General features: G+C 65.3%; 3 protein-coding genes across 3 annotated transcripts; 2 read left to right on the top strand and 1 right to left on the bottom strand.

Moving 5' to 3' along the window:
- Positions 1 to 4,042: 4,042 nt before the first annotated feature.
- MNEG_1549 (hypothetical protein) lies at positions 4,043 to 7,252 on the bottom strand (the record flags this gene model as incomplete). Its single annotated transcript, XM_014049968.1, has 6 exons — positions 4,043 to 4,852; positions 5,182 to 5,359; positions 5,838 to 5,948; positions 6,372 to 6,463; positions 6,715 to 6,795; positions 7,112 to 7,252. The coding sequence occupies 6 exons, from the start codon at positions 7,250 to 7,252 to the stop codon at positions 4,043 to 4,045; spliced, it is 1,413 nt and encodes a 470-aa protein (XP_013905422.1).
- A 2,290-nt stretch (positions 7,253 to 9,542) lies between these two features.
- Positions 9,543 to 11,008, top strand: MNEG_1548 (hypothetical protein; the record flags this gene model as incomplete). Its single annotated transcript, XM_014049967.1, has 3 exons — positions 9,543 to 9,934; positions 10,100 to 10,310; positions 10,547 to 11,008. 3 exons carry the CDS (start codon positions 9,543 to 9,545, stop codon positions 11,006 to 11,008), a joined length of 1,065 nt encoding a protein of 354 aa, XP_013905421.1.
- Positions 11,009 to 12,250: 1,242 nt separating this feature from the next.
- MNEG_1547 (putative serine/threonine-protein kinase pats1) lies at positions 12,251 to 21,742 on the top strand (the record flags this gene model as incomplete). Its single annotated transcript, XM_014049966.1, has 20 exons — positions 12,251 to 12,508; positions 12,785 to 12,891; positions 13,150 to 13,309; positions 13,545 to 13,693; positions 14,157 to 14,295; positions 14,538 to 14,720; positions 15,011 to 15,109; positions 15,602 to 15,769; positions 16,119 to 16,199; positions 16,571 to 16,792; positions 17,243 to 17,336; positions 17,860 to 17,942; positions 18,284 to 18,386; positions 18,821 to 18,945; positions 19,515 to 19,685; positions 20,029 to 20,085; positions 20,260 to 20,461; positions 20,850 to 20,903; positions 21,112 to 21,266; positions 21,635 to 21,742. 20 exons carry the CDS (start codon positions 12,251 to 12,253, stop codon positions 21,740 to 21,742), a joined length of 2,718 nt encoding a protein of 905 aa, XP_013905420.1.
- Positions 21,743 to 23,549: the final 1,807 nt, after the last annotated feature.

The following is a 23,549-nucleotide window of genomic DNA, read 5'->3' as shown; positions in this document are numbered from 1 at the left end:
GCCCCCTTCCCCCTGGCCATCGCCGGCCCGGCGCGTGCCACTGCCAAGCGCAGCGGACAAGGCAAGGCCGCGCAACACGCGCAGCGCGGCGAGCGGCGCGGTTGGTCCCTGTGCTTGCAAAGCGTGCGGCCGCCGATGGCCAGGCGCACTCGTGCGGGTCACCAGCTGCCAGGCGCAGGGCCGCCCTGGTCTGGGGGCTGCCATAGCAGAATGTACTGCTGCGGCGCCCCGTCCCCCTGCAAGACGACTGAAGATGGGCCCGCAGCTGCCGAAGTAGCCGGCAGGGCCCCTGTCCCGCTGCCGGCAGCTAGAGGTGGTTGGGCGGCTGCGTAGTCGAAGGAGGGGTAGGCAGGAGCCCAGAAGCCCCCGCTTACGACGGCCGCAGCGCTCTGCTGCTGCTGCAGCGGTGGCTGCTGCTGCTGGTGCTGCTGCTGAGGCTGCCGCTGTGCTGCAAGCAGCTGCAATGTGCCGTCGGGATGGTGATATGCATAATACTGGGGCGCCACGGATGTCGCAGCCGTCGGCGCCGCAACATGTTGGGGAGCAGGCTCATTATAGGATGACAAGTGTGAGTTTGTGCATGAGTGCGTCACCCACACAACCTCCTGCTGCTGCTGCTGCTGCTGCTGCTGCTGCTGCTGCTGCTGCTGTTGCTGCTGCTGCTGCTGCTGCTGCTGATGCCACGCCGCCGCTGCCGTCACCGGAAACGCACCACGCATCTGCGGGAGCACCAGCTGGGCTTCAAACCTCGCGGCGTGTTCTGCGGGGCGTGGCGCCGCCATATTTACACGGTCTGTTCCACCTGCCAGTGAGCCTGCCTCTCCATCCTGCACCTGCGCTTGCAGCATGCGCCCGGCGCCATGCTGCGGCGTGTGCACTACAGCCCCCGCCGTCTGCAAAGGGTAAGCGGCGGCCGTGCCGCCAACCGCGGACGAGGCCCCTGGCACCGCGCGCGCGGCGGCCGGCAGCGGTGCGGGCGACATCTGCCTGGGTGAGTCGTCGCTGCCGGCGAGGAGTGGTTGCTGCAGTCTGAGCCTGGCTTGCGGCGTGATGCCCGCCCATGGAGGGCGGGGTCCTGCTGCCGCTGCCGCCGCCGCAAGCGTCGGCAGCGCTCTGCCGCGATCCAGACTGGAGGGGATGACCATCGCAGTAGTCCTGGGAAAACTCCCGTATGGCGGCAGCGGCTCTCTTGCTTGGGCAACGAAGGGCATGGGCGAGCTGTGGTGTCGCAACAACATTGGCTGCTGCTGGAGCTGCTGCTGCTGGAACTGCTGCTGCTGCTGCTGTTGTTGCTGTTGCTGTTGCTCCTGCTGCTGTAGCTGCTGCTGTGGCAGCTGTGGTTGTGGCTGCTGCATTTGCTGGTGCAGCAGTTGCTGCTGTTGCTGCGGCAGTTGCTGCAGCAGCTGCAGCTGTGGCTGCTGCTGCTGCTGCGCCTGCTGCTGCGGCTGCTGCACTATCATGGCAGCAGCCGCAACAGCGGCGTCTGCCCGCGACGCGCCAAGGGCTGGGCTCTCTTGGCTAGCCGCAGCATTCGGGGGTGCCCGCAGCTGCTCGTTGCTGTGTGCAAAGAAGCACACCTGAGGCAAGGGCAAGGGCGAGGAGGGCACAGGATGGGCGAAGAGACGAGGCAGACGATGGTAGGCAGAGGACTGCTGGGGCAAACTGCTGTTGCGTCTGATGGCGCACCTCGGGCTGTGCGCAAAAGGCAGGTGGTAGCATGCAGGCTTAGCTTATACGAGCGCATCCCTCGGCCCCAACCGCTCAGCGCCGTTCTGGGGCCTCACCCTGCGCGTGCATGCGCTCCCATCTGCGCACATCTGTGGGGTGTTGGCGGCGTTGCAGAGCAGGCGCGGGTCAGCTTGCGGAGTGCCAGCCGTGGCCATGCACATGGAATGCAACACCGCCAGCTGCGGCCTGAGGCTTTTCGTCTGATCCCCCCGTAAACGCCTTGCGCTGCAGCGGCACCCGCCAGCACTTTGCTGCCGTCCTCCCTGCGCCGCGTGTGCGTCTGCCCCCGCCCCAAGCCATCCAGACCCTCGCATGCTTGCCTGTGTCCTGTACCTGTGGGCAAAGAAGATAGGGGCAGCCAGGCCGCGGTTTAGGCAGCCGTTAGCAACGATGTGTCAGAGGCACTGCCGGCAGGTGTGCGTGGCGGGCGCCGCCCCGGGGCGGCTGCCAGCGGGGGCGCCCGGCCCGCGCGCCGCGGCCTCCGCGCGCGCGCCGCTGCCGCAAATGCATTTGCGCGCAGTTCCGCCGGCGTCGACGGGCCCTGTGAGCCTCCGCGCCGGCCGGGCGCGGCGCGCGGCATCAGCCCGGGCCTCACTTGTCAGGGTGGAGCCACATCTCAAAAGAGTGGTGCGCCATCGGGCAGCCGTCCCCCAGCGGGCAGCGCGCGCCGCGGCGGGCGTAGGCGCAGAGCTCAGCTGAGTAGGCGAACTTGTCCAGCGGCCGCCGCCGCGCATGCTCGCCGGGGTGTGCAAAGGGGCAGCTGCGGCAGCCGGAGGGTGGCAGAACCCGGAAACGGGCAGGTGAGGTCCCGTTGGAGAGGTGCGGGCGAGGCAGGCGGGCGGTAGCATGGCCGCTTGCGCGCTCTGCGAAGCTGATGGGGGCCCCCTCATGCATGGAAGCCGATTTAGCGGGACCCGCTGCCCCGGCGCGGGCGCGAGCGCCGCTCACCACTTCCTGAGGCGTGACCACGAGTCGGAATGTTGCGCCCAGGGGTTTGCGTGCAATCGCAAGCCGTAGGGCGCGTGGCAAGCATCGAGAGGGCAAGTCAGCATCGGCAAGCATCGAGAGGGCGAGTCATCGCATGCGCGGCAGTTGTGGTGATCTGGCCCGTGTCGTACCGATGACGCGCGCGGCGGCTGTGGAACGAGGCGCGGCAGCGCGTCCGCCCTGATTGTGCAGAAGCGCTGTATCAAACAACGCGACAGCCTGATTCGCACGCCGCTGGCGCTCGGGCCGCGATTCATTGCGGTGAATCGCCTGCCTGGCAGCAGCCGTCGAGTGAGTTCCGTCATAAGCAACCTGCCCCGACGGCCCCACGGCCACGCACCAGTCGTGGGGGCCCCTGTTGCTGCATGAAAGGACCTTGAAGGCTGCAATGCGGAACTGATCGGTGCTGTAGATCTCGTGGTCGATGATTCCCTCCCCCAGCGTCCAGGCCCTGTGCTGCCTGTCCGCGCCGTCCTCAGGTGCGGAGCCTGATGGCCCTCCACCCATGGACCGCTGCATGCGCCGAGGTATATCGTTGTTTATGGCGATGCTGGTTCTTCAAGACTCGCAGCTACACGTCCTAAGCAGGGTTTGGTCTCGACACTTCGGGAGTCCCGCACGGCGCAAACAAGATGTGGGTCCATGGGATTGTGTCGATTGCCGCGGTGATTCGACAACAGAATACAGAAATAAAGTCATAAGGACCAGTGTGGATCGCATGTCACCTTGCCCAGCGAGCGTGGACCCGCTATTACTCATGGCAAGGGTGGCCTGTCTGATCTTGTCATCCCTCCCACAATGCACAATGGGGACCGGCAGCACCGAAAGCCACCGTCCATGAAATACAAAATACGAATCCAATGCAAATGGGATGCAGTTTACCCGGCAGGAGTATGCTTTGCCGGGGTGCGTGTTGGCGCAACGGTGGCTGCCGGCTGGCCATTATTAGTGCTGTGTCCAAGTCACGCGAGTGGTGATGACATCGCCCCATATTGGGCCTGTAGTTGCGATTGGTGCATCCAAACACACTCGAATTGCTGCGAAAATCAGCCTTCGTGGGTTTGCAGCCCCCGGGCCGCCCTCGGCCTGCCGCGCTGTCGCGCCACCTGGCGGCGACGGCGCTAGGGCCCCGAGACTACACAGGGAAATGCACGCCGCCTTCCGCATCCCGTGGCCACCGGCCCCAGACTCAATCCAATGGACCTGGATTGCCGAAGCGCTTCTGCACAAGGCAATTATTGTAGAAGCACTGCATGCTGCGACAGCGCGGCGCCGCCTGGCTCATTAGCTGAGACTCTCACCGACTAGGAAAGCTGACACCCAAAATTCATGCATCTCCTCTTGTCCCTGACGCCACCCGCACGAAAGCGATGTGCCCCGGCGGTACAGGCCCCACAGCCGGCCCGCACCCAGCCGCCGCGGCCTGCGGCGCGCACTCCGCGCGGCCAAACCCGCCGGCGGCCGCAATTTCGGCCGCCTTGCATTCAAAAGCGGCGGCCTGCGCGTCCGACAGCTGCACCATGTTGCGCGCCCCCTCAATCAGCAGCGGCGCGCCGGGCGCGAGCGCGGCCGCGGCGCCGTGGGCGGCACCCGCTAAGTGCAGGTGCATGTGGCCGAGCGTCGCGGCCCTGAACTTCCCGGCGAGCGCCGGCCGCCCCGTTACGGCCCTCCTGAGGTCGCCGCACGCGAGGCGGACGCGCGCGCGCGACAGCAGGCGGCGCCACGCCGCGGCGTCGAGGGCGGCGTCACGGGCGCGCAGCGCGGCCTCCTCTGCTCTTGCGCGCTCGCGCGCGTCTGCCGTTCGCTGCTGCTCCTCCTGCTGCTGCTGCTCCTGATGCTCCTCCTGCTGTTGCTGCTCTTGCTGCTGCTCTCGCTGCTGCTCTCCCTGCTGCTCTCCCTGCTGCGACTCTCGCTGCCGCTGCTGCTCTTGCTGCTGCACCTCGCCGCTGCCGTCGCCGCGTGCCGCATCCCTGCTTGCAGCCGCCGCCTCGGCGAGCACTTCGGCGCTCGTCGGACCCCTCGCCGCATGGGCCCGGTGGCTGCCACCAGCGCCGGCGCCGGCGCCGCTGTTTGCGCCCGCGTCGTCCCGGGCTCCCCTTGTGTACGGCTCTCCATGGCGCAGCATGTGCAGCATCGCCTGCAAATAGACAGGCCAAAAAGCAGGCGGCGACCTGAGGTCCGATTCCGTATGGCACACGCATGCGTGCAACACAGGCCTGTTGTGTCCCACTTATTCGGCATGATGCGCATGTGTGCACCCGTGACCTCCCCTTGCTGCCCGACCCTGGCCTCCTACGCATCACGCGTCCCTCCGCACCACCCTGAGCTCCGCTTCTCTGATTGCCCTCTGCTGACCTAGCAAGCCCCGCTGTGCGCAGCGCACCCCGCATGCCCAGCACGCCAAGCACGAGGTGCCCCTGTCAAGTGTCCACCCACGACCCCTCTTTGTCCTGGATTGAAACCCACCATCACATTGTGCTCCGCCACATCCATCGCGCTGTGGGAAAACTGCCGGTTGGAGGTTGAGAAGAGCCCCGCGTCGGGCGCGAGGGGCGCGGTGGTGCCGAAGCAGTGGTATGGGCTGTTGACGACGTCGCCCCAGTAGCCATAGGCCTCGACGCTGCGGCCGACATCCTTGCCGTTCCTGGGCACGTGGGTCCGCGGATGGGGCAATTGCATGGGTACATACTTGTATGCTATTGGCTTGCGTGAGCTTCAGGGGGCCGGTGCTGGAGATGCCCATTGTATTGCCGCATTGCGACAATGCGCAGGATGCAGAGATCAATGGCAGCGTGGGTGCATATGCGCACGCACACACGCACATGCGCACTCTCTCACACACACACACACACATACGCGCGCGCACGCACGCGCGCGCACACACACACACACACACACACACACGCACACACACGCACGCACACACACAGGGATTTGCGTGCAATACGCGCGTAAGCACGTGCGAATGCACAAAGTTCGCGTCAGCACATACACACACAGTTGACATGCAGTATGCATGCAAAACCTTGTCCGGAGTACACGCCGGCATTGCGACCCATGCACGTGTGCAACCACTGCATCCGACTCCCACTCCACACATGTGCACTTGCCCCTCCACCCACCTATCCTTGAACTCCTTGGTGCGGCCGCGAGCAGTGGACAGCAGGCTCGTGTTGGTGACGTCATACACGCTGTCCCTCAGCTCGTGCGCCACGCCGCAGGAGCGCCAGTGCCTGTTTTGGTGCACGCCGGGTTGTGCAGCGCAGCGTGGGTCGAGCCCGCAAGCGTTGGGGGGTGGGGGCAGGCAGGGGCGCATGAGCAAGGCACTGGAAGGGCGGGGGACCGCTGTTGCTGAGATGAGGCCAGATTGGCATCAAGCCAGCGTTTGCCGCGCCCTGCAAGCTTGAAGGGACAACCATCGCCCTGTCTGCGATTTGCTGGGAATCTCCGCAGTGCCAGCTGGCAGGGGACAGCAGTTGCTGCCGCTCCTTCAAATGCAGCGGTCGCCACGGATGTTTGTGCGCAGCAAAGCGGGCCCAGCAGCTCCCCTGCGACCCTCGAGCACGCGCACACCCAGCCCAGAAGCGCAGCAGCGAAGCAGCCCGGCCAGGTCGAATCCCACGCAGCAGCTGCTCCAAAAAGCACCCAAAGGGCACCTGAAGTGGAAGAAGTGGATGATGCTGCCAAGAGAGGCGTCGAGGCCGGGCGTCCCCCGTGGCGCAATGCGCATGTGGTAATCCCAGTCCACCTGTTTGAAAGATCACACGCGGCGGTAGTGATCTTAATCACGACCCCCAGCGAATCCAGGCGCGCGCTGCGCCCCCCCCGCGCGAGGCGTGTGGCCCTACCACAGTCGCAAGCGGAGCGGACGCCTGCACTTGTGTGTGCGCACATCGCACCGCCTGTCGGGAAGATGACTGCCGCCCTTCACCCAACCCATGTTCATGCACCCTGGCCACCCCCCGCCCCCGTGAGGCGGCTGCCTGACCCCTGCCTCACCATGTTGCGCCGTGAGTCATACCGGTCGGCGTACCACCGCCGACACCGCGTCTCCCACGCCTTTGCCATGTCGTACTGTCCCTGCGTAGGGGCCGGTGCGTGAAGAGTACGCGGCGCGACGCAGCAGGACGGGGCCTTGACGCAGCAGGCTCGGCTCTTGAACACAACACCTGCCAATCACTGTATACAGTAATGGGACACCTACGTACATGTGCAAGGGCTTGTGAAAGCCGCAGCGGCAGCCCCCTAGCTAGCCTGTGCTGCCTTGTGTACCAAGGCACAAAAGCTGGGCAGGCGGCGGCGCAGTGTGGCTTGCCTTTCCAAAATAGCAAACCCGACCTAAATACCAGCGTCTGTCGGTGTCACGGTCTGCTGCTGGCGCCGAACCGCAGCTCACCCTCCGCCTGTATCGCTGGATCGCCTCCAGCAATGCGTCCCGCTGCTGAAATCTCAGCAGCGACAGGTCAAACAGCGCCGCCAGCTGCGCCGCGTCGCCCTCCGGGCCGCTGCCGTCGGCGTCCCCGCAGCTTCCGCCCATGAGGGTCCCGGCGTCGCGCGCCGCGCGGGCGTCAGCGGCGGCGCTGCTGGGGGCGGGGGCGGGGGCGGCAGTGGAGGAAGCGGCCACCACAGCTGCCTCCAGGACCTTGCTTGCCTCCACTGTGAGTCGAGGGTGCACACCCCGGCGTGTATGTGTGTGCGTGTGTGTGTATGTGTGTGTGTATGTGTGTGTGTGTGTGCGCGTTTGTGGGGTGTGCATGAGTGTAGTTATGTATGGTATAAATGTGTGTGTCTTGGGGGGTATTGGAAGTCATGCGTTTATATCGAGCGCAAGCATACCGTACCTGCGAGCTGCTTGCTGGCACACTGCTCGGCCAGGACGTTCAGGATACTACGTGTGTAGACCAATGTGGGACAACCGCAGCACGAGCGTGTGCAACACATGCACGCAAGCACACGCGCATGCGCGCATGCAGAACACGCATGCTTCCCCCGCCGCGCACCCAGCCAGTCGGCCGTGCGCCGCCGAAGCAGCGCGCTGCCGTGCAACTCCAGAAACGCCTCTGCCCGCTCCTTGGGCGGCCTTGAGCCGTCAAGCAGTGCATACAACAGCAGCATGTGGCGTGCCAGCAGCTCTGGCTCCTCTTCAAAAACATACAGTGTCACTCGCTGCTGCCGTTGTGATCCTGCCTGCTGCTCCGGCAAAAGTGGCGGCAGCGCGGCGGCGGCGCCCTCGTCGGCGGCGGGCTGGCGGAGTGCGGAGGGGCTGTTGTCGACGCTGGTCGCCACCGCTGCTGCTGCCAGCGTGGCGAGCGTGTGGCGGCAGTCACAGGGGCAGATCTGCGGACAAAGCAGTGTTTTTATCAGTGCATCAAAGCACGAGCCATTTGAGAGCATTTGCAGGACAGACCGGCAGCATGCTGATGTAGCGCACTTGCAGCGTGCAGACGCCCTCGGCGTCGTCACCCTCTGTCATGTCAGGTTTGCCGGCTGATTCAATGACATCCAGCAGATTTATGTACGGAGAAATGCCCCAGAAGTGGTGGACGTGGTGATCGTCCATATTTGGCGCGCTGGCCGGTTTGACGCAGTCACCGGGACCAGCAGCAGCAGCAGCAGCTTCGAGTTGGCATGTACTTAATTCTGCACTTGATTCGCCGTATGCAACCACCGGACCTCCGCAACCCAATGGAAGGCAGATCACTGCTGCTTTGCTGTGTTCCGTGTATGCAGTGACGGTAGCGGGTTGGTAATTGGCTTGTATAGCGAATAGCGTAGGTAATTGTCATATCGTACAAGCATCGCATCTGCGGTTGCTCACGCCGCAACCCGCCGCCGACCGGTTGTCACCAGCCGCGTGCAGCAACCGCAGCTCGAGCTGTTGGACGCGTGCTGCTGCAGCGGGTTGGGGGACAGGCATACTGCAGCGCAGTCAATTTGCGATGATCCCCTGCTGCCCAGCAACCCGGCCTCATCCCCGCAGCAGCCACCGCCCTCACCAGTCCCGCCTTGACGTCCGGGGGCACGCGGCCCCGCGACGCCGCCACGCCGCGGCGCCCTCCGGCAGCGGCGGCGGCGCGCCGTCCGACTGCGGCTCGGTGCGGCAGCTCTCCGCCCTCGTGGCAGCGCAGGCGAAGCGCCGCGGCGTTTCCTGGAACGTGGCGGCCTTGAACCACCTCACCCGCCTCGTCAGCGCGCCGCCCGGGGGTCACCCCACACCCGCCGACAAGCGGGACGCCGCGGCCGCCGCCGCCACGCTCGCGTCGGCGCTCCAGAACGGCCTCCGTGGAGCCCCGCTCGGCGGCTTGGGGGCGGCCGCCGCGGCGCTCGCGCGGGCGCAGGGGCTGGGAAACCTCAGGCCTGCGCTGCAGGCTGCGCTTCGCGCGCTGGAGGCGGCGGCGCTAACGCTCGGCGATGGCGAGGGCGGCGGCGGGCCGAGTTGTGACGCGGCGTGCGTGGCGGCAGCGGCGCGTGGGCTCGCGGCGGCGGCGGGCGCCGGGGAGCAGGTGCCGCCAGCAGCTATGGAAGCGGTCGCGGGCGCATGCTGCCGTCTGGCCACCAGCCAAGACCCCTTGCCGCCCGAGGTTGGCGCCCCGCGCCGCGCGGCCCAAAGCAATGGCTGCCTGACCGCCCGCTGCGTGCGCTGCGGCCGCACCGCAGGCCCCCGGCCCGCTCCTGGCGCTGCGGGCGGCGTTGGGACGCCCACGGCCCCCTCTGCGCCTCCGAACCGCGCCCCCGCGTGCCCCGGCGGCGCGGCCCGCCGCCGGCCACCTTCCTTTCACACGTCCGCCGCGCAGGATGCGGCGTTGTTGGCGGGTGCTCTGTCTCAGATGACCTATTACGACCAAGCCTGCCTAGACGCCCTGGTGTCCGCCCTCCTTGATCCAGCTGCCCCCTCGAACGAGACACCCGGCCCCGACGCGGCGGGCGCCGCACCGCAGGCGCCCCCGCTGCGGGCGCTCGCGCCGTCTGCGGCCGTGGCTGCCGCGCACGCGCTCTCGCGGCTGGCGGCGCCGTGCCCGCGGCTGCTTGAGGGGCTGCTGCGGCTGTCAGAGGATGATGCATGGCTGTCGCAGCTGAACGCGAGGGGGCTGTGCATGCTTGCTTGGGCGGCAGTGATGCAGGCGGTCCTGCTGGATGAGCAGCAGCAGCAGCAGCAGCAGCAGCAGCAGCAGCAGCACCGCCCACCGCCCTGGGCGGCCTGCGACGTGCTCTGCACGCGGTGCGCCCGGCGGCTCGCGGTGGGCGGCACGGGCCGCGCGGGCGGCCTGGGGTGGCTCGGCACGCAGGCGGCTGCGCAGCTGCATCAGGCGCGCATGCTTGTTTCGGGTGGCCACAGCGAATTACTTCAAAGGGGCGTTAAACTGGGACGTTGTTTGCATTCGAGGCAGCAGCAGGAGCAGCAGGAGCAGCAGGAGCAGCAGGAGCAGCAGGAGCAGCAGGAGCAGCAGGAGCAGCAGGAGCAGCAGGAGGAGCAGGGCAACCACGACGAGTTCAAGAATGAAGCCGTTTTGCAGCTGCTCGAGAGGTGCCAGGCGGCATGGGGTGCCTCTCATGCGGTCAAGGCCGTCTCCAAGATGCAGAGGGAGATATGGCAGGTGGGCGCGCACGGCGTTTGGTACATACAGGATGCTGCCCAGCGCCTCTTGACCCAACAGGGGCCAGGCTCGCATTTCAACCCTTTGATCGGTATCTCCTCTGCTCTTCCTCCACCCTGCCTTAAAACTCCTGCAAGGCGCAACTCAGCCGCCATCCCTGAACAAACCCAGTTCAACAACTGCAAGTAGCCGCCTGGCGCTTGACAACTCGCCTATTGCAAACCTCTCCACGGCAGTTCTTTCGGGACGAGTGCGGCCTCGAAGCGTCGCTGGAGCACCCGGCCACGGCCGGCGCCGGGGACGGGGGCCTCACCATCGACGTGGCCGTCGAGGCGCCCTCGGCACGCCACTTGCTGCGCGCCCTCAGCGGCGGCGGCGGCGGCGCCGGTGCGCCAGTCGAGGGAGCGGACGGCGGCGGCGTGGAGATTGGCGACAGCGGCGGCGGCGTGAGGGTGGCGGTCGAGGCGGACGGCCCGACGCACTTTGCTGCAAACGACGCCTCGCGCCGGCTGGGGCCGACCGTCGCGCGCGACTGGCTGCTGGCGCGGCTCGGGTGGCGTGTCGCGTCCGTTCGAGAGTGGCCGGCCGCGAGCGAGGGCGCGAGGCGGCGAGGGGTGCTGCTTGAAAGCGTCTCGGCGGCGCTGGGGGCTACACTTGGGGCTTCGTTTGGCGAGCCGCCAACATTTACGAAGATCTGACGTGCGCAGCAGGGCAAAACAAACAAAGCAACACACGCTGACGTGTAGAAGACATGGTTTGGGGCATCTATGCCGCAACTGCCGCGTGTGCGGCACCACCTGTTGGTCAATCAGTAACGGCTAGATCGATGACTTATAACAGCAGTCAATGTGTTGTGACAGGCTACAGAGGAGGCGGCGGTCAGCGAGAGGGTGTCACCAATTCACCGATTTGCAGCCAGCTGTCAGAGGCATCAATGTTGCCGGAGTTGGGCACACTGAGAATGGCAGGCAGCAATGCTGGTCCGGCTCGCTGGCTCGCAACTAAGTTGGCAAGTCAAGGCATGCTCTGGCAAGCTGACAGGCTAAGCTGCACTGTCACCACAACAAACGGAGCAAACTTCCCTACCTTGATGGTGTTGGTTGGCTGTGTGTGCTGCTGCACACATTCTAGTGTGAATGAAACCACCGGCGACGGGGACTGCATACAGCATCCTAGCCAGGGCAGATGATAGTAGCCCCTTCCCCCGAATTCTGCATGACTAGCACCCATGTCAGGGAATGTCTAAAATTACGCAGAACTTGTGAGGGCGAGTTGGCCCAGCAGAATCGGTCGCATCAGTGCGTCACGCACGTGCCAGGCCGCGACGCAACATCGCGCCGGGTATCCTGTGGTGGAAGGGGCCCCTTTGCTTGCAGAGGGTGGTCTGGTTTGGTGCGCACCTCTGCAAGTGCTCCAGCCTCCAGCCGCCCGGGCGCCGGTTGGCTGGTGTGAACTCGCGCACTCACCAACACTTGAGAGCCTTGCACTGTACAGGCAGCGCGGCGTGGGGCGGCCGTGCGGGTGCAACATCCTCCCGTGCTTCAATGTGATTACACCCATCATTTTTGATCCGTCTGGGGCCCAAGAGAGCGCCAGTCGTTGGCGCTTTCGGTGTCATCACGAAGTCAATTGCGAGTGTGGGCCCCGTCCCATGCACCCACTCGTTATTTTGCCGTCAATGTGAGTTAAGTTACCCACAAGCCAAGATCAGGGACCCACCCTTTGCACACAAGGCCCCGGCAACAAGGCAGCGGGCAACGCGACCTGTCGAGCGCATCGATCATGCATAAATGTCAGAATGTTAGATTTGTACCCGGGCCTCATGCCGGCTGAGCTGATATAGATCAGCGACCCCGGCGAAGCGCCCATCAGGACGTGCCAAACGGGAACCATTGCTCAAGTCAGCATAGAAGCGGACATAGCTGCAGCAACTTTCCGATATGGGCGGCTGCGCGTCAGCGCCCGCTGTGAAGGACGGGCGCGCCACTCACGCTTTGCAGTCGACGCCACCGGCGACGGCAGCGCTCCCAGTGGTGCACCTGTCACCCCCGCCCAGCGCGCGCGACACGGTCAAGCAGGCGCCTCCGCAGCCGCCGCTCGAGGATTTCGCTTTGGAAGGGCGTGTGGGCAGCATCACCGTGAAGCGCCTGCGCACGGGCAGTTCTCAGACAAAGCTTCAGATGCAGTTCCTGACCGAGGTGGGTCACCCGCGCGCCGCCCGGGTGACCCACGCCCGCCACCCTCGCGCAGCGGCAGGGGGGCCTGCCCGGCACCCCGGCAGCGCAGGGCCAGACTAGGGGCGAGGCGGGGAAGACCGCCGCACGCACCCCTCTTATGCCTTCAGCCCCACTGCGCCAACCCGCCGGTGCCTCGCTCAACGCGGGCGGGCGCCGACTTCGCGTCCCACCAAGCCTTACCAGGGCCCCTTGTTGCCGTATATCTGAAACTCCTGCGTCGCGGCTCAATTTTCACAGGTGCACGATCTGCAGCAGCAGCTGGCTCTGGCCAACGCCAACCCCCTCCTGGGGCTGGGGGAGTGCGCCGAGCTGCTGACCGGACACCTGAATGTTGACCTGGTCGCGTGAGCCATGCCATCCTAATGATTACACGCCATTATTCACTGCCTTGTGACTGATTTATCGACTTCAAGCCTTGGGCAGCAGCTAGCAACTTGCTGCACTCAGCCAGGCCGCCGCACGCTCGCGGCGTTTTTTGCTGCCGCTTTCAAGAGCCGCGCGCACACCAAGGGCGCCGCCTGCCCCCTGGACCCGCTTCCCCTCGCGCGCGCGACGCCCCCAATCCCTCTTGCCGCCGCGGACCGGTGACGCCTGCCGCGCAGCGTCTGGGTGTTTTCGGCGGAGGACCCGACCGCGGCCGTCCTGATGGCCGCGCACGGCGCCGGCGCGGCGCTGCTGCAGCGCTGCGTGGTGGTGCGCTGCCCTGGCGGCGCGGCGGGCGTATTGAGCAGCGTCTCGGTCGCAGACGCCGCTGCGGCGGAGGTGCGCGGGAACCGCTACGAACCACCTGTCCGGGCCGTGCAGCGGGGGGCGGCGGCGGCGGCATTCAACACTGCACACCGCTCGTGGCAACCCCCACCCCACACCCCTGCGGCCCCCCAGCCCGCCGACTCTGCAACCCCTGTCTCGCCCCACCCCCACCCCACACGCCTGCGTCCCGGCGCCCCTCCCCTGTCCGCCCACTCCGCGGCCCCTCAAACCCCTGCCGCCCCCGCAGCCGGCCGGCGGCGTGCCTGATCACCTCCTGCAGCTGTACCGGATGGCTGGGCTGCGCTCCATCGTGGCGGTGCCTGTGGGGCCTCCGGGGGCGCCGCTGGGGTCGCTGCTGATGGGCAAGGCGGCGCCGGACGCTTTTGCAGACGACTGGTGCGTGGTGATTTCCTCGTGCATATGTGGTTGTGTGAACGTTTTGCATGTGTGTGAGTGTGTGTGTGTGTGTGTGTGTGTGTGTGTGTGTGTGCATGCGCGAGCGCGTCGTGTGTGCATGCATGGTGGTGTGTGTTTTCTGTCTGTCTGGGTGTGTGGGGGGGACGCACAACATGCATGCACATGCACGCGCGTGTGCATTCATGACATGCCTTCGCGTGATCAGACTCCTGTGGCAGGGGATGGCATGGGCGCCTGGGTGGCGCTACACCCTGGGCTGGGCTCCCAGCCTCATGCACCATCCAAGCAGCAGGCCCTCCTTAGCCGCTCCCTGGCTGACGCGTGAGTATGCTCGCACACACGCACACATGCAAGCACTTTCACACGTGCACACGCGCACACACACAAAGTTTTCCGCCCGGTCACACCTCGTTCGCACCCCGCGTGCACCCCAACCCCCCAGGTGGCATGTGCGCCTGCAGGCGGTGGCGATGGGCCTGCTGCAGCACGTGCGGCACGGCCAGGTGGAGCAGATGGCGCAGCTGCTGCGGGCGCTGGACGAGGTGCAGGACCCTGTGGCCCTCATCAGCGTGGTGCTGCGGGTGAGCGGCCCCACACACCCTGCCAGACACACACACACACACACGCACGCACGCACGCACATGCATACACGGACACACTTCATTTGATTCATACTACCACACAGCGATTGCCCCTGCCTCATACACAACGCGCACACACACATACACAACACACACGCATCACCAAGCCGAATCACCCCGACCCAAAACTCGCAACCACGCGCCCGCGACGCCCCGCTCCCAACCAACGCCCGCCCCCGCAGAGCGCCCAGCGCTACATGTTCAGGGCTACCACAATGCACACCACAGCCCGCCTCGCCCTGCTGCAGCGCGAGGGCGCGGCCGAGGCGCTGCTGTTTGAGACGCCTGGGGGCGGCTCAAAGGAGGAGCTCATGGCGGGCTGCGGCAAGAACCAGCTCGCGCTGCGCGGCGACGCATCGGCGGAGGTGGGGGCCTGCCGCGACGTCCCTGGGGCGGGGACGTGATACCGCGGCCGGGTCTGCAGTGCGGCTGATACCTGCCAAGGGGGGGCCCGTGTCGAAGTATGGGTGGGAATGGGAATTCTGGCAGAATCCAGGGAGCCACCCCAGCTGGTGTTGAGAGAGGGCGGCGCGGAAGGGTTTGCGGCTGCGGTGGAGCAGGGTGGCGGGGCTTGGGGGATGCTATGAATGCCAGAAAGACGGTTGTCATGTCAGGTCATGTACCGTGATTTCCCACCCTGCATCACCCTCTGCAGGTGGTAGCGAGCCAGCTGGGGCTGCAGCACACGCTGCTGGCGTCGAGCGTGAAGCAGCAGCAGGCGCGGTTCATCCAGGACTGCTCGCTCTACATGCAGGTGCGCGCGGCCGCGGCCGCGGCTGCGGCGTGCGGCTGCGGCTGCTTCTTGCCCGCGCAGTGAAGCGCGTGATTCGAAGCCTTTTGCGCGTGTGTGCCTGTTGGTTGCGCATGTGTTGGGTTGCGGGGTGAGTCCTTGGTGCGATGTCAGGGAGCGCTGGAATTTTGAGGCGGGGGAGGCTTGAGGTATTGGTTGTTTCGTGGCGGTCTAGGGAGCCGCAATTCTGCATACATTGCTGATCGCACGCAGAACATTTCACCTCAAATCACAGAGACACACTTGCCTGTGCATGCGCACACACAAACACACACACACACACACTCACTCTCTCTCTCTCTCTCTTTCTCCCTCTCCCACGCCATGCATCACGCACACACACGCACGCACACACACACACACACACACACACACACACACGCACACACACACACACACACACACACACAATCAAACACCCACGCGTCCACGCACCCGCACCACCAACCACCCCAGACCTGCGCGCGCCCCGCCAAGGACATATTCACGCGCGCCTCTGAGCTCGTGTCCTCCCTAGTGGTTGTGCCCCTGCTGGCGCCGGAAGACGAGGGGACGCCGCTCGGCGCGGTCTACTTTGCTCTTGACCACCCCTGCGAGTTTGAGAACATGCAGGATACGCTGCTGGTGAGGGGGGCGGCGCTGCCGGGTCGCACGCGTGCGTTGCACCTTGGGTGCCGGGGCCGTCATAACACCCTGCGCCCGGCACCCTGGAACCCGCCTTCACATCGCATCGCCCCGCACCTTGACACGCACTGGACATCGACGGAAACGCACTTTTGTGCCACTTCTTGCCTTCACTAGTCGCATTGGCATGGCATCCCCCCTCTCCCAAACACAGCCACCAGCCCTTGAGCAAACCCTTGATTCATTCGGCTCTCTACAATACCCCATGTGCCCCTTGACGGCGATCCCACTTCATACCCATCTCACGCACCTGTCGTTTTGAAATCTGCACTCGCCCCTGAATCGCCAGGGCTTCATCCATGGAACGAGCCACATGTTGCACAACAAACTGTCGGGGCGGTCGGACGTGCTCGCAGCAATGGTGGCTAAGGTGGGCGCCGGGCCCGCGTGTGCATGTGTGTGTATTTGCGGGGTGTCTGCCGGCATGTTCACGTGCATGTGCGTATGCTTGGGGGTGAGATGAGCGCACGCGCACGTGTGGGAACCAACACTCTGTTTGGTCGCCCGGAGCTGCTGCAGCAACCAGGGCTGTCGCTCACGTTGAGCGCAGCTGGATGTGGAGGGTTGCGCGCACTACTGCAGGCACATGCCGTCCCTCACAACCGCCCGCGTGTGCAAATGCGCATGCGTGCACGCGTGCTCACACACACACACACATGCGCAAACAACCACACACACAATCATACTCATACACACGTACCCCTATCCCCCCGCCCCCTTCCCGGGCGCTCCAATCCAAAGGCCCAGCGCCGCGCGCTCACGGTCAACTCGAGCGCCACTGACCCAGCGCTCAACGCGATCAACGAGGCGCCGGCCGCCTCCAGCGGCTCATCTGACGGCGCCGCCGGCGCGGGCGTGGCCAACGGCCGTGTCGGTGGCGCGGAGTCCGATGCAGCGCGGTCGGCGCGCAGCGTCTCAAGGGGCGGCGGGCACGCGCGGCTGAACACAGAAGCGATGCTCAAGGTGGGTGGGCTGGTGCGACGCCTGTGACGGGCGTGTGCGTATGAGCACGCGCTTCTTTTTGGGAACGCTAAACGCCTCGACCCTGCGGCGCTTTCGCGCTGGGCGGCGGCTGGACGTCCTTCGCTCAACAGCCCCAGGGTTTTTCCACCTGTCTTGTCACACCCTGGTGAAGCCTCCCTTCATGAGACCCCTCTGTATGCCAGTCCTTGAACCCTGACCCGCCCATCGCTTTGGTCCCCAGCGCGCGCACGTCGCACCAAGTGCAGCTTGAGACATGCCTCTCCTTTGCAACCCGTGCACGTCCATGCCGTTTCGCACCGCTTCCCCCCTCTGTGGACGCTCGGACGAACATTCCGACCCCCCTGAACCGTGTCCCCTGAGCCACATCCCCCTGGTCCCCACCTTCCGAAACCACCCCTCTGAATCCCACCCTTCTCAACCCGGCCGCAGCTGGTGCAGCAGGAGATTCGCAACAGCCGCCGCCGCACCGCTGAGCTGTCGTTTGTACCAGAGCTCGTGGTTGGGGAGTGCCTCGGCCGCGGAGGTGGGTATGTGTACATGCAGTGTATCAGATACTGCGTATATCTGTTATGTGTTGTAGTTCAATTGCATGGTTTGACAATCCCAATAATGTTTGGCATCTGTGTTCGATTGGCCTGACCAGGGAGAGTAGCTGGCAAGAAGCGGCAAATATCTTTGTGCAGGAACGATCTTGTATGTGTGCGCAACGTCATCGGGCCCTCACTGCCCCCACGCGCACGCCCGCGCCTCCATCAATGTGACCACGCCTCTCACGCACGCCCCTGCGCGCCCGCCGCACGCGCTGGGGCCGTCCAGCGTGCGCGTGGGGGACTCAATGCCCCCACGTCCCCTTGTTTGGGAGGCACAGCTGCTACAGCCGACCCAGCTTAATATCCCTGCCTTCACACGCACCCCCCTTCTTCCTGCTTTAACCCCCACAAACCTTTGGCCTCACACAACCTCCAGCTCTTCAAGTATAGTCAGATTGAACGCCATGCAAAACAATATGACTGAGGGGAATCGAACTTGCATTCCCCACTCCCCAGGTTTTGGCACCGTGTTCCGCGGCTACTGGCACAAGGTGGTGGTGGCGGTGAAGGTCATGCACACGCGCAAGAACGAGCGGGAGGTGGGGGCGCGCATGCACGCACCATGGTTGAGGGTTGATGGGCTGGTGGTCGTGAAGGCAAGGGCTTGGCTGCGAGCTTGTGCGTGTGTGAGGGGGTTTGAAAGGGGATTCCTTGTTCATGTTGTCGTGACTCATTTCAAACTGTTTCATGCAAATCCTACCATGCAAATATCGGCTTGCATATACACACGCCAAGGGGCTCTGGGTGTACCTTAGTCTACCGGAACTTTGGTTTACCAGAACCTTAGTTTGCCGGAATGAGTCATGCATTTCAGCTGCACCTTCGCTTCCATTGCTGAAAGCACCCCTCATTCCCCTCGCAACCTCGGACTCCTCAACAGGCCATGAAGGACGCGGTGGAGATGGCGGTGCTGTCGTCGGTGCAACACCCCAACATCGTCAGCGTCTACTCCTGCCTCACGGACATGGTCGAGATCGGGGGAGGTGAGGTCTGGCCAGATCTCACAGGCAAGTTGAGAACATTTCGAGCGTCTGGTCATTCGCTGTGTTGACACATTCGCTGTGTTGTTAAGCCCCCGAAGGTCCTTGCTGACATCAGCACAGGCCGTCCACTCCCTGAAGCGCCTTTTCAAGCTGTCACCCCGTTTGTGTTACTGCCAGCCTTCCCAGCAATCTCCAGGCCCGCATCTCCAGACACATACATACACGCGCGCACACACACACACAGACACACACACACACACACACACGCACACACACACACCCACACACCTTTCCACGTCCCCCTCACAATGCCGCCGACACCCCCACCCACTAGCCTGCACCCCTGGCACCACACTCCCAGCAACCCCCCTCCAAAGCAACATCAGCTACCCCTCAACCCCCTCTCGCCCCCACCCCCGCTGCAAACATGAAAGATGACGTCATGTCCATGTCCAGCATGGGCAGCTTCAACGGTTCCATGCGCATGAAGTTCCGGCGGCTGCAGCCTGACGAGGATCCGGACGGGGCGCTGGCGACGTGCAACATCCTGGTTATGGAGGTGGGTGCCTGAGCGCACGTGTGTGTGTGTGTGAGTGTGTGTGTGTGTGTGTGTGTGTGTGTGTGTGTGTGTGCGTGTGTGTGTGTGCGTGCGCGCGCGCGCCATTGCTTTCCCTGACGCAACATCCTGGTCATCGAGGTGAATTCGTGGGCGCCTCTCTATGTGAGCGCCTGTGTATGTGTGCGTGTTTGTGTTTGTGAGGGCATGTAAGTGCGTGAGTGCATGCGTGTGTGTGTGTGTGGGGGGGGGTGGTCGAAGATCAAGTTGGCGGAAAGCACGATGCACCCCTTTCTGCCAGCAACCTAAGGGCAATGGATGGACACGCAACCCTCCCTGTCCTTTCGTGCCGACGCAACCGCGCCACATCACCGCACGCCGCCCCCCCCCCCCGGGTTTGATGGTCACATGCACAATCACGCACCTTGTGCCGATGCGAACCGACCCGGCTTGGCCCCCCCCCTGCACACCCCGAGCTACCATTTCAAGTGCTGTCCTGCATCAGCGCCTCAACCCCGCACCCAGCAAACCCTGTCCACACACCAGTCCCAAATAAAACCTCCCCACGGCAGTTTTGCGATAAGGGGACACTCCGCGACGCCGTCAAGGCCTTCACCTTCCACCAGGAGCTCGAGGGCGGCGCCATCGGCGTGGACGTCACCGCGGCGGTGGATGTACTGCAGGACATCGCGTATGCGGTACAGTACCTGCACAACGTGCACCTGGTGCATGGGGACATCAAGGTGCGCCCGATGGTTTCGGATCTGATGTTGGATCTGATCTTGATCTGATGGATCGGGGGCCTAACAGTCGGCGGACGGGCTCAGGGATTGAGGCTTATGGTGGGGCCTAGTAAATTGCCTACAGCAGGCTGGCCGTGGGCCGCCGTAGGCGTGGGCGGCGAGGGTGAGCCCCGCTTGCAGCCGCCCGCCGCCGCGGGGCCCGCTGGTCGCAGCCGCACCTCAGGGCACCAGGCGGCCGACCTCCCCCCCACAAGCATAACCCACTCGACCTCGCTTCCCGTCACCACGTGTCACCGCGTCACCGCAATGACCCCCGGCCCCGACCCCTCACACTGCGCCGCAGCTTGAGAACATTCTGCTGAAGACAGACAGCTCTGTGCGGCTCGGCGTGATGCCCAAGGTGTGTCCAGTTTTGTCTGGTGCCCAAGGGCGCCCCGACCCATGCCACTCCCTGCCGCTTGCCCCGCATGGCGACCCTTGACTCCTCCTCTGACTGCTGCAATGGGAACAGATTCACTAGGACATTCACATTAGATAACGCATCTGCATTCGGCTGCACCCCGCTCCCGGGCAGCCAGCGGCCGTGGACCGCTCCAAAGAGGCCCCCGCTCCCTTCTCACCCCGGCCCCCGCTCGGCCCGCCACGCGCACACGCCCCCCCGGTCTCCTCGGACTGCCGCCAGCTGGCGGACTTTGGGCTGACTAAGATCCTCAACCAGCAGTCTGAGCACGTGGTCAACCTCAGCGGCGGCGGAACAGTCACGCATCTCGCTCCAGGTGAGATTCAGAGTGAAAAGCTCTTCCGTGTGCGGGTGTCATCTCAGGTTCCGCCCGCACACGCAAGAGCTTTTCACTTGCGTGTGCGGGCGGAACCTGAGATGAGGGATTACTGTTTTTTGGGGAAGGGGACGGGGGTGGCGGCGGCGGGGGTTTGCTTTCCGTCTGGCAGTGCCCTGGCCGTCTGACTGTTGGGTGAGGGGGGGGTCCTGCTGTCGCTGGTGTCTCATGCGCGCGCTATGCCGGTCCCTTCCACGCGCGAGGTGCGAGCGCGCCGGAGGGTGGGTCCCTCTCTGGGCTCGCCACTCGCACACGTGGTCCCCCCTGCACACGCGCATACGTGTGCATATGGAAACGCACCTACCGTATTCACTCCTGACGCGCGCAGAGATGTTCCAGGCGGGCAGCAAGGTCACGACGGCGGTCGACGCCTACGCTTTTGGTGCGCATCATGTGCTTCGTTGTTAGGCGGGCGGGGTGTGGGGCACACCGCGGCCCTGCACCCGCATGCCACGCGCGCCCCGCATTGGTGTGCCTCACTGCCACCCTCACGACAGCCCGCCGACTACTCAGTCACCCGTCCGTCACCCGTCCATTACCCGTCCGTCACTTGGGCCCCTATCCGCACCCGCATTGCGGGTGATGCGCAGGCATCATGATGTACGAGCTGTACTGCCGCAAGCGCGCATACAGCGGCATACCCCCCGGCTCCATCATTGAGCGCGTGTACAAGCAAGGGCTGCGGCCGCGGTTCCCCAGCGCCACGCCTCGGAGTTACGCCGGCTTGGCCGAGGCGTGCTGGCAGGTGCGGCGGGTTACACCCACCCATCCGCCACCCATCCGCCATCCATCCGCCACCCTGTGCGTGTGCCTGGTTTGGACAGCCCAGGCGCACACTTGTGCGCTACCTGCTGGCTCGGCGCATGGCGCCCGGCGCCCTTGGGTTGCCACGCGCCTGCGGGGGCACCGCCTGGCGCCGCCCGCCCATCCCCCAGCTAGCTTCTCCACCTGCGCTCCTTCGTTCCGCCGGTCGGGGCATCCCCTAAAGTGCACCCTGAGGGATCCCCTAAAGTGCACCTGTGGAAACGCCTCGTCACGCATCCGCGTCACCCAGCCCGTCACCCGGCCCGTCACCCGTCACCCGCTGCGTCACCTCCCGTCCCTCCCGCCCAGACCGACCCCACGAAGCGGCCGACGTTTGCAAAAATCGCGGAGCGCTTGGAGCAGCTGGCAGTCGAACTCGCGCCGCAGCCCGGCGCGGATGCGCGCCCCGGCGCCTAGCCCGCGCACGAGTGCGAGGTTTCAACCCCGTCGCGGCGGTGGCGCCTGAGCTACGCCCATGCCTGTCATGCGCGGCAGCAGCAGCAGCGGCGGCAGCAACGGCCGCGGCGGCGGCGGACGCCGCCCAGTGGGCGGCGGCTGCCCACTTCAGTTCTTTGCGCGGCCTGGCGGCGCTCCAGGCCTGCGCTCAGCGCCGCCTCGCAGTAGGCTCCCTGTCACGCGCTCTGGGGGCGTGCCGCGTAGATATACGTCGCCGCACGTATGTGTCGCAACCCCCGGGCAGCGATACGCTGAGTTGTAGTTGCGCATAGATTGCATTGCATTTCACCATTGCCAAACGCCAACCAATGGTTGCATCATCGCCATCTGCACAGCGCCCACCACCACAACTCGTCGACCCGCCCGGTCACGGAGATCCCTTGATCCGCCGGCGACCGATCCGCTTCCGTTGCCGGCCCCGCGCTGGCTGCCGCGCATCGTAGAACGAGCTGGCTGCAAGCACCCTCAGCTGCGCGCTCCCGTTTGCTTGCGGGCCAGGTTTTGTTTCAGCGGGCGCGCCTGCGCGTGCTGCTGGTTCATGCGTTTGCGTTCTGCAGCCGGGCCGCGCGGCGCCACGCGCCTGCGCATGAGCAACGCAGTGGGCCGGCCCGGCTTTGCGCCCCCTTGTCTTAGTTTCTCTCCCCCTCTCTCAGGGGGGATCTCTCTTTCTTTGCTTCTCAGCATATCAAGAGTGTTTCCCACTCTCTCGTTGCATGCATATATCTCGACAGAGTCTCCCACCTCTCTATATATGAAGGAAATATTCATCACATCGTTGTTGTTTTGGGGGCGGTTGGCCAGCCTGACAGGGCCACGCCCCCGCGGCGCGTCCCCTGGGCCGACCAGCCGCAAATCAAAAGTCGTCCGGCGCCCGGGTTTCCGCCGTCCATCGCGCCGGTGCCTTTGGGGGCCCGGATGACGGGGCGGACGTCGCCTCGTGCAGGCGCCCTGCCTTGCACCTCTATGAAGAGCCAAAAGAGGGTTCGTCGAGTTGGCTGCATTTCGGAATGAGCTGGTCGCAGCCTCTTCACGGGCGGGCGGGCGGGAGTCCCGTGCCGGCTGGCAACGCCTTGGCGCCCGCAAATTGTCATGCGGGGTGGACGGCACGCGACACCTTTGCGGGTCGTCCCCGGCTGCCGGGCCCCGCTCGGCTTCCTGCCGCCGCCGCCCCTCCTGTTGCGGAGGCGGCCGCGTGGCCGCCTGTGCCGCCCTTTGCAGGGCCCCCACTGCAGCGCCACCCCCACTGCAGCGCCACCCCCACCGCAGCGCCACCCCACTGCAGCGCCACCCCCACTGCAGCGCCAACCCCACCGCAGCGCCGCCTGCGGCGGCGCACGACGCGCTGGTTTTGCCCTTCAAAGTTGCCGAAGCTTGCGTGGCGCGCTGGGTGTCGCGTTTGCAGGCAGCCTCGGGCGCCGCCGGCGCGCCGCGCCCACCTGCCGGCCGGCGCGGGGCCCGCACCCACGGCAGGGCCTGGGTTTTGCGAGCAAGGCAGGCGGCTGGGGTCCCGGGCGGCGCCTGCCGCGGTTTGGAGTTGGCGGTTGTGCGCTCGACCAGGTGATTCCCGCCTGAATTGCGGGCCGGTCACCTCCGAGCAGTACATCCGTCTCATTTTCATGACTTGCCCATGCCACCGGGCCGATCGCGGGCACCACCGCCTCTCCATTGTTGGTCAGTGTTCCAAGGCGCGCGCAGCAGCCGACCGACGCGTGCGCACAGTGAGACTCCCCCCGCCGGCCGCGGCCCGCGGCCCGCGGCGCGCGCAGGC

Source organism: Monoraphidium neglectum (assembly GCF_000611645.1).
Source record: "Monoraphidium neglectum strain SAG 48.87 unplaced genomic scaffold scaffold00157, whole genome shotgun sequence".
Classification (NCBI taxonomy): domain Eukaryota; kingdom Viridiplantae; phylum Chlorophyta; class Chlorophyceae; order Sphaeropleales; family Selenastraceae; genus Monoraphidium; species Monoraphidium neglectum.
Note: the sequence above shows the minus strand (reverse complement) of the source record. Positions and strands in the feature narration are given on the sequence as shown.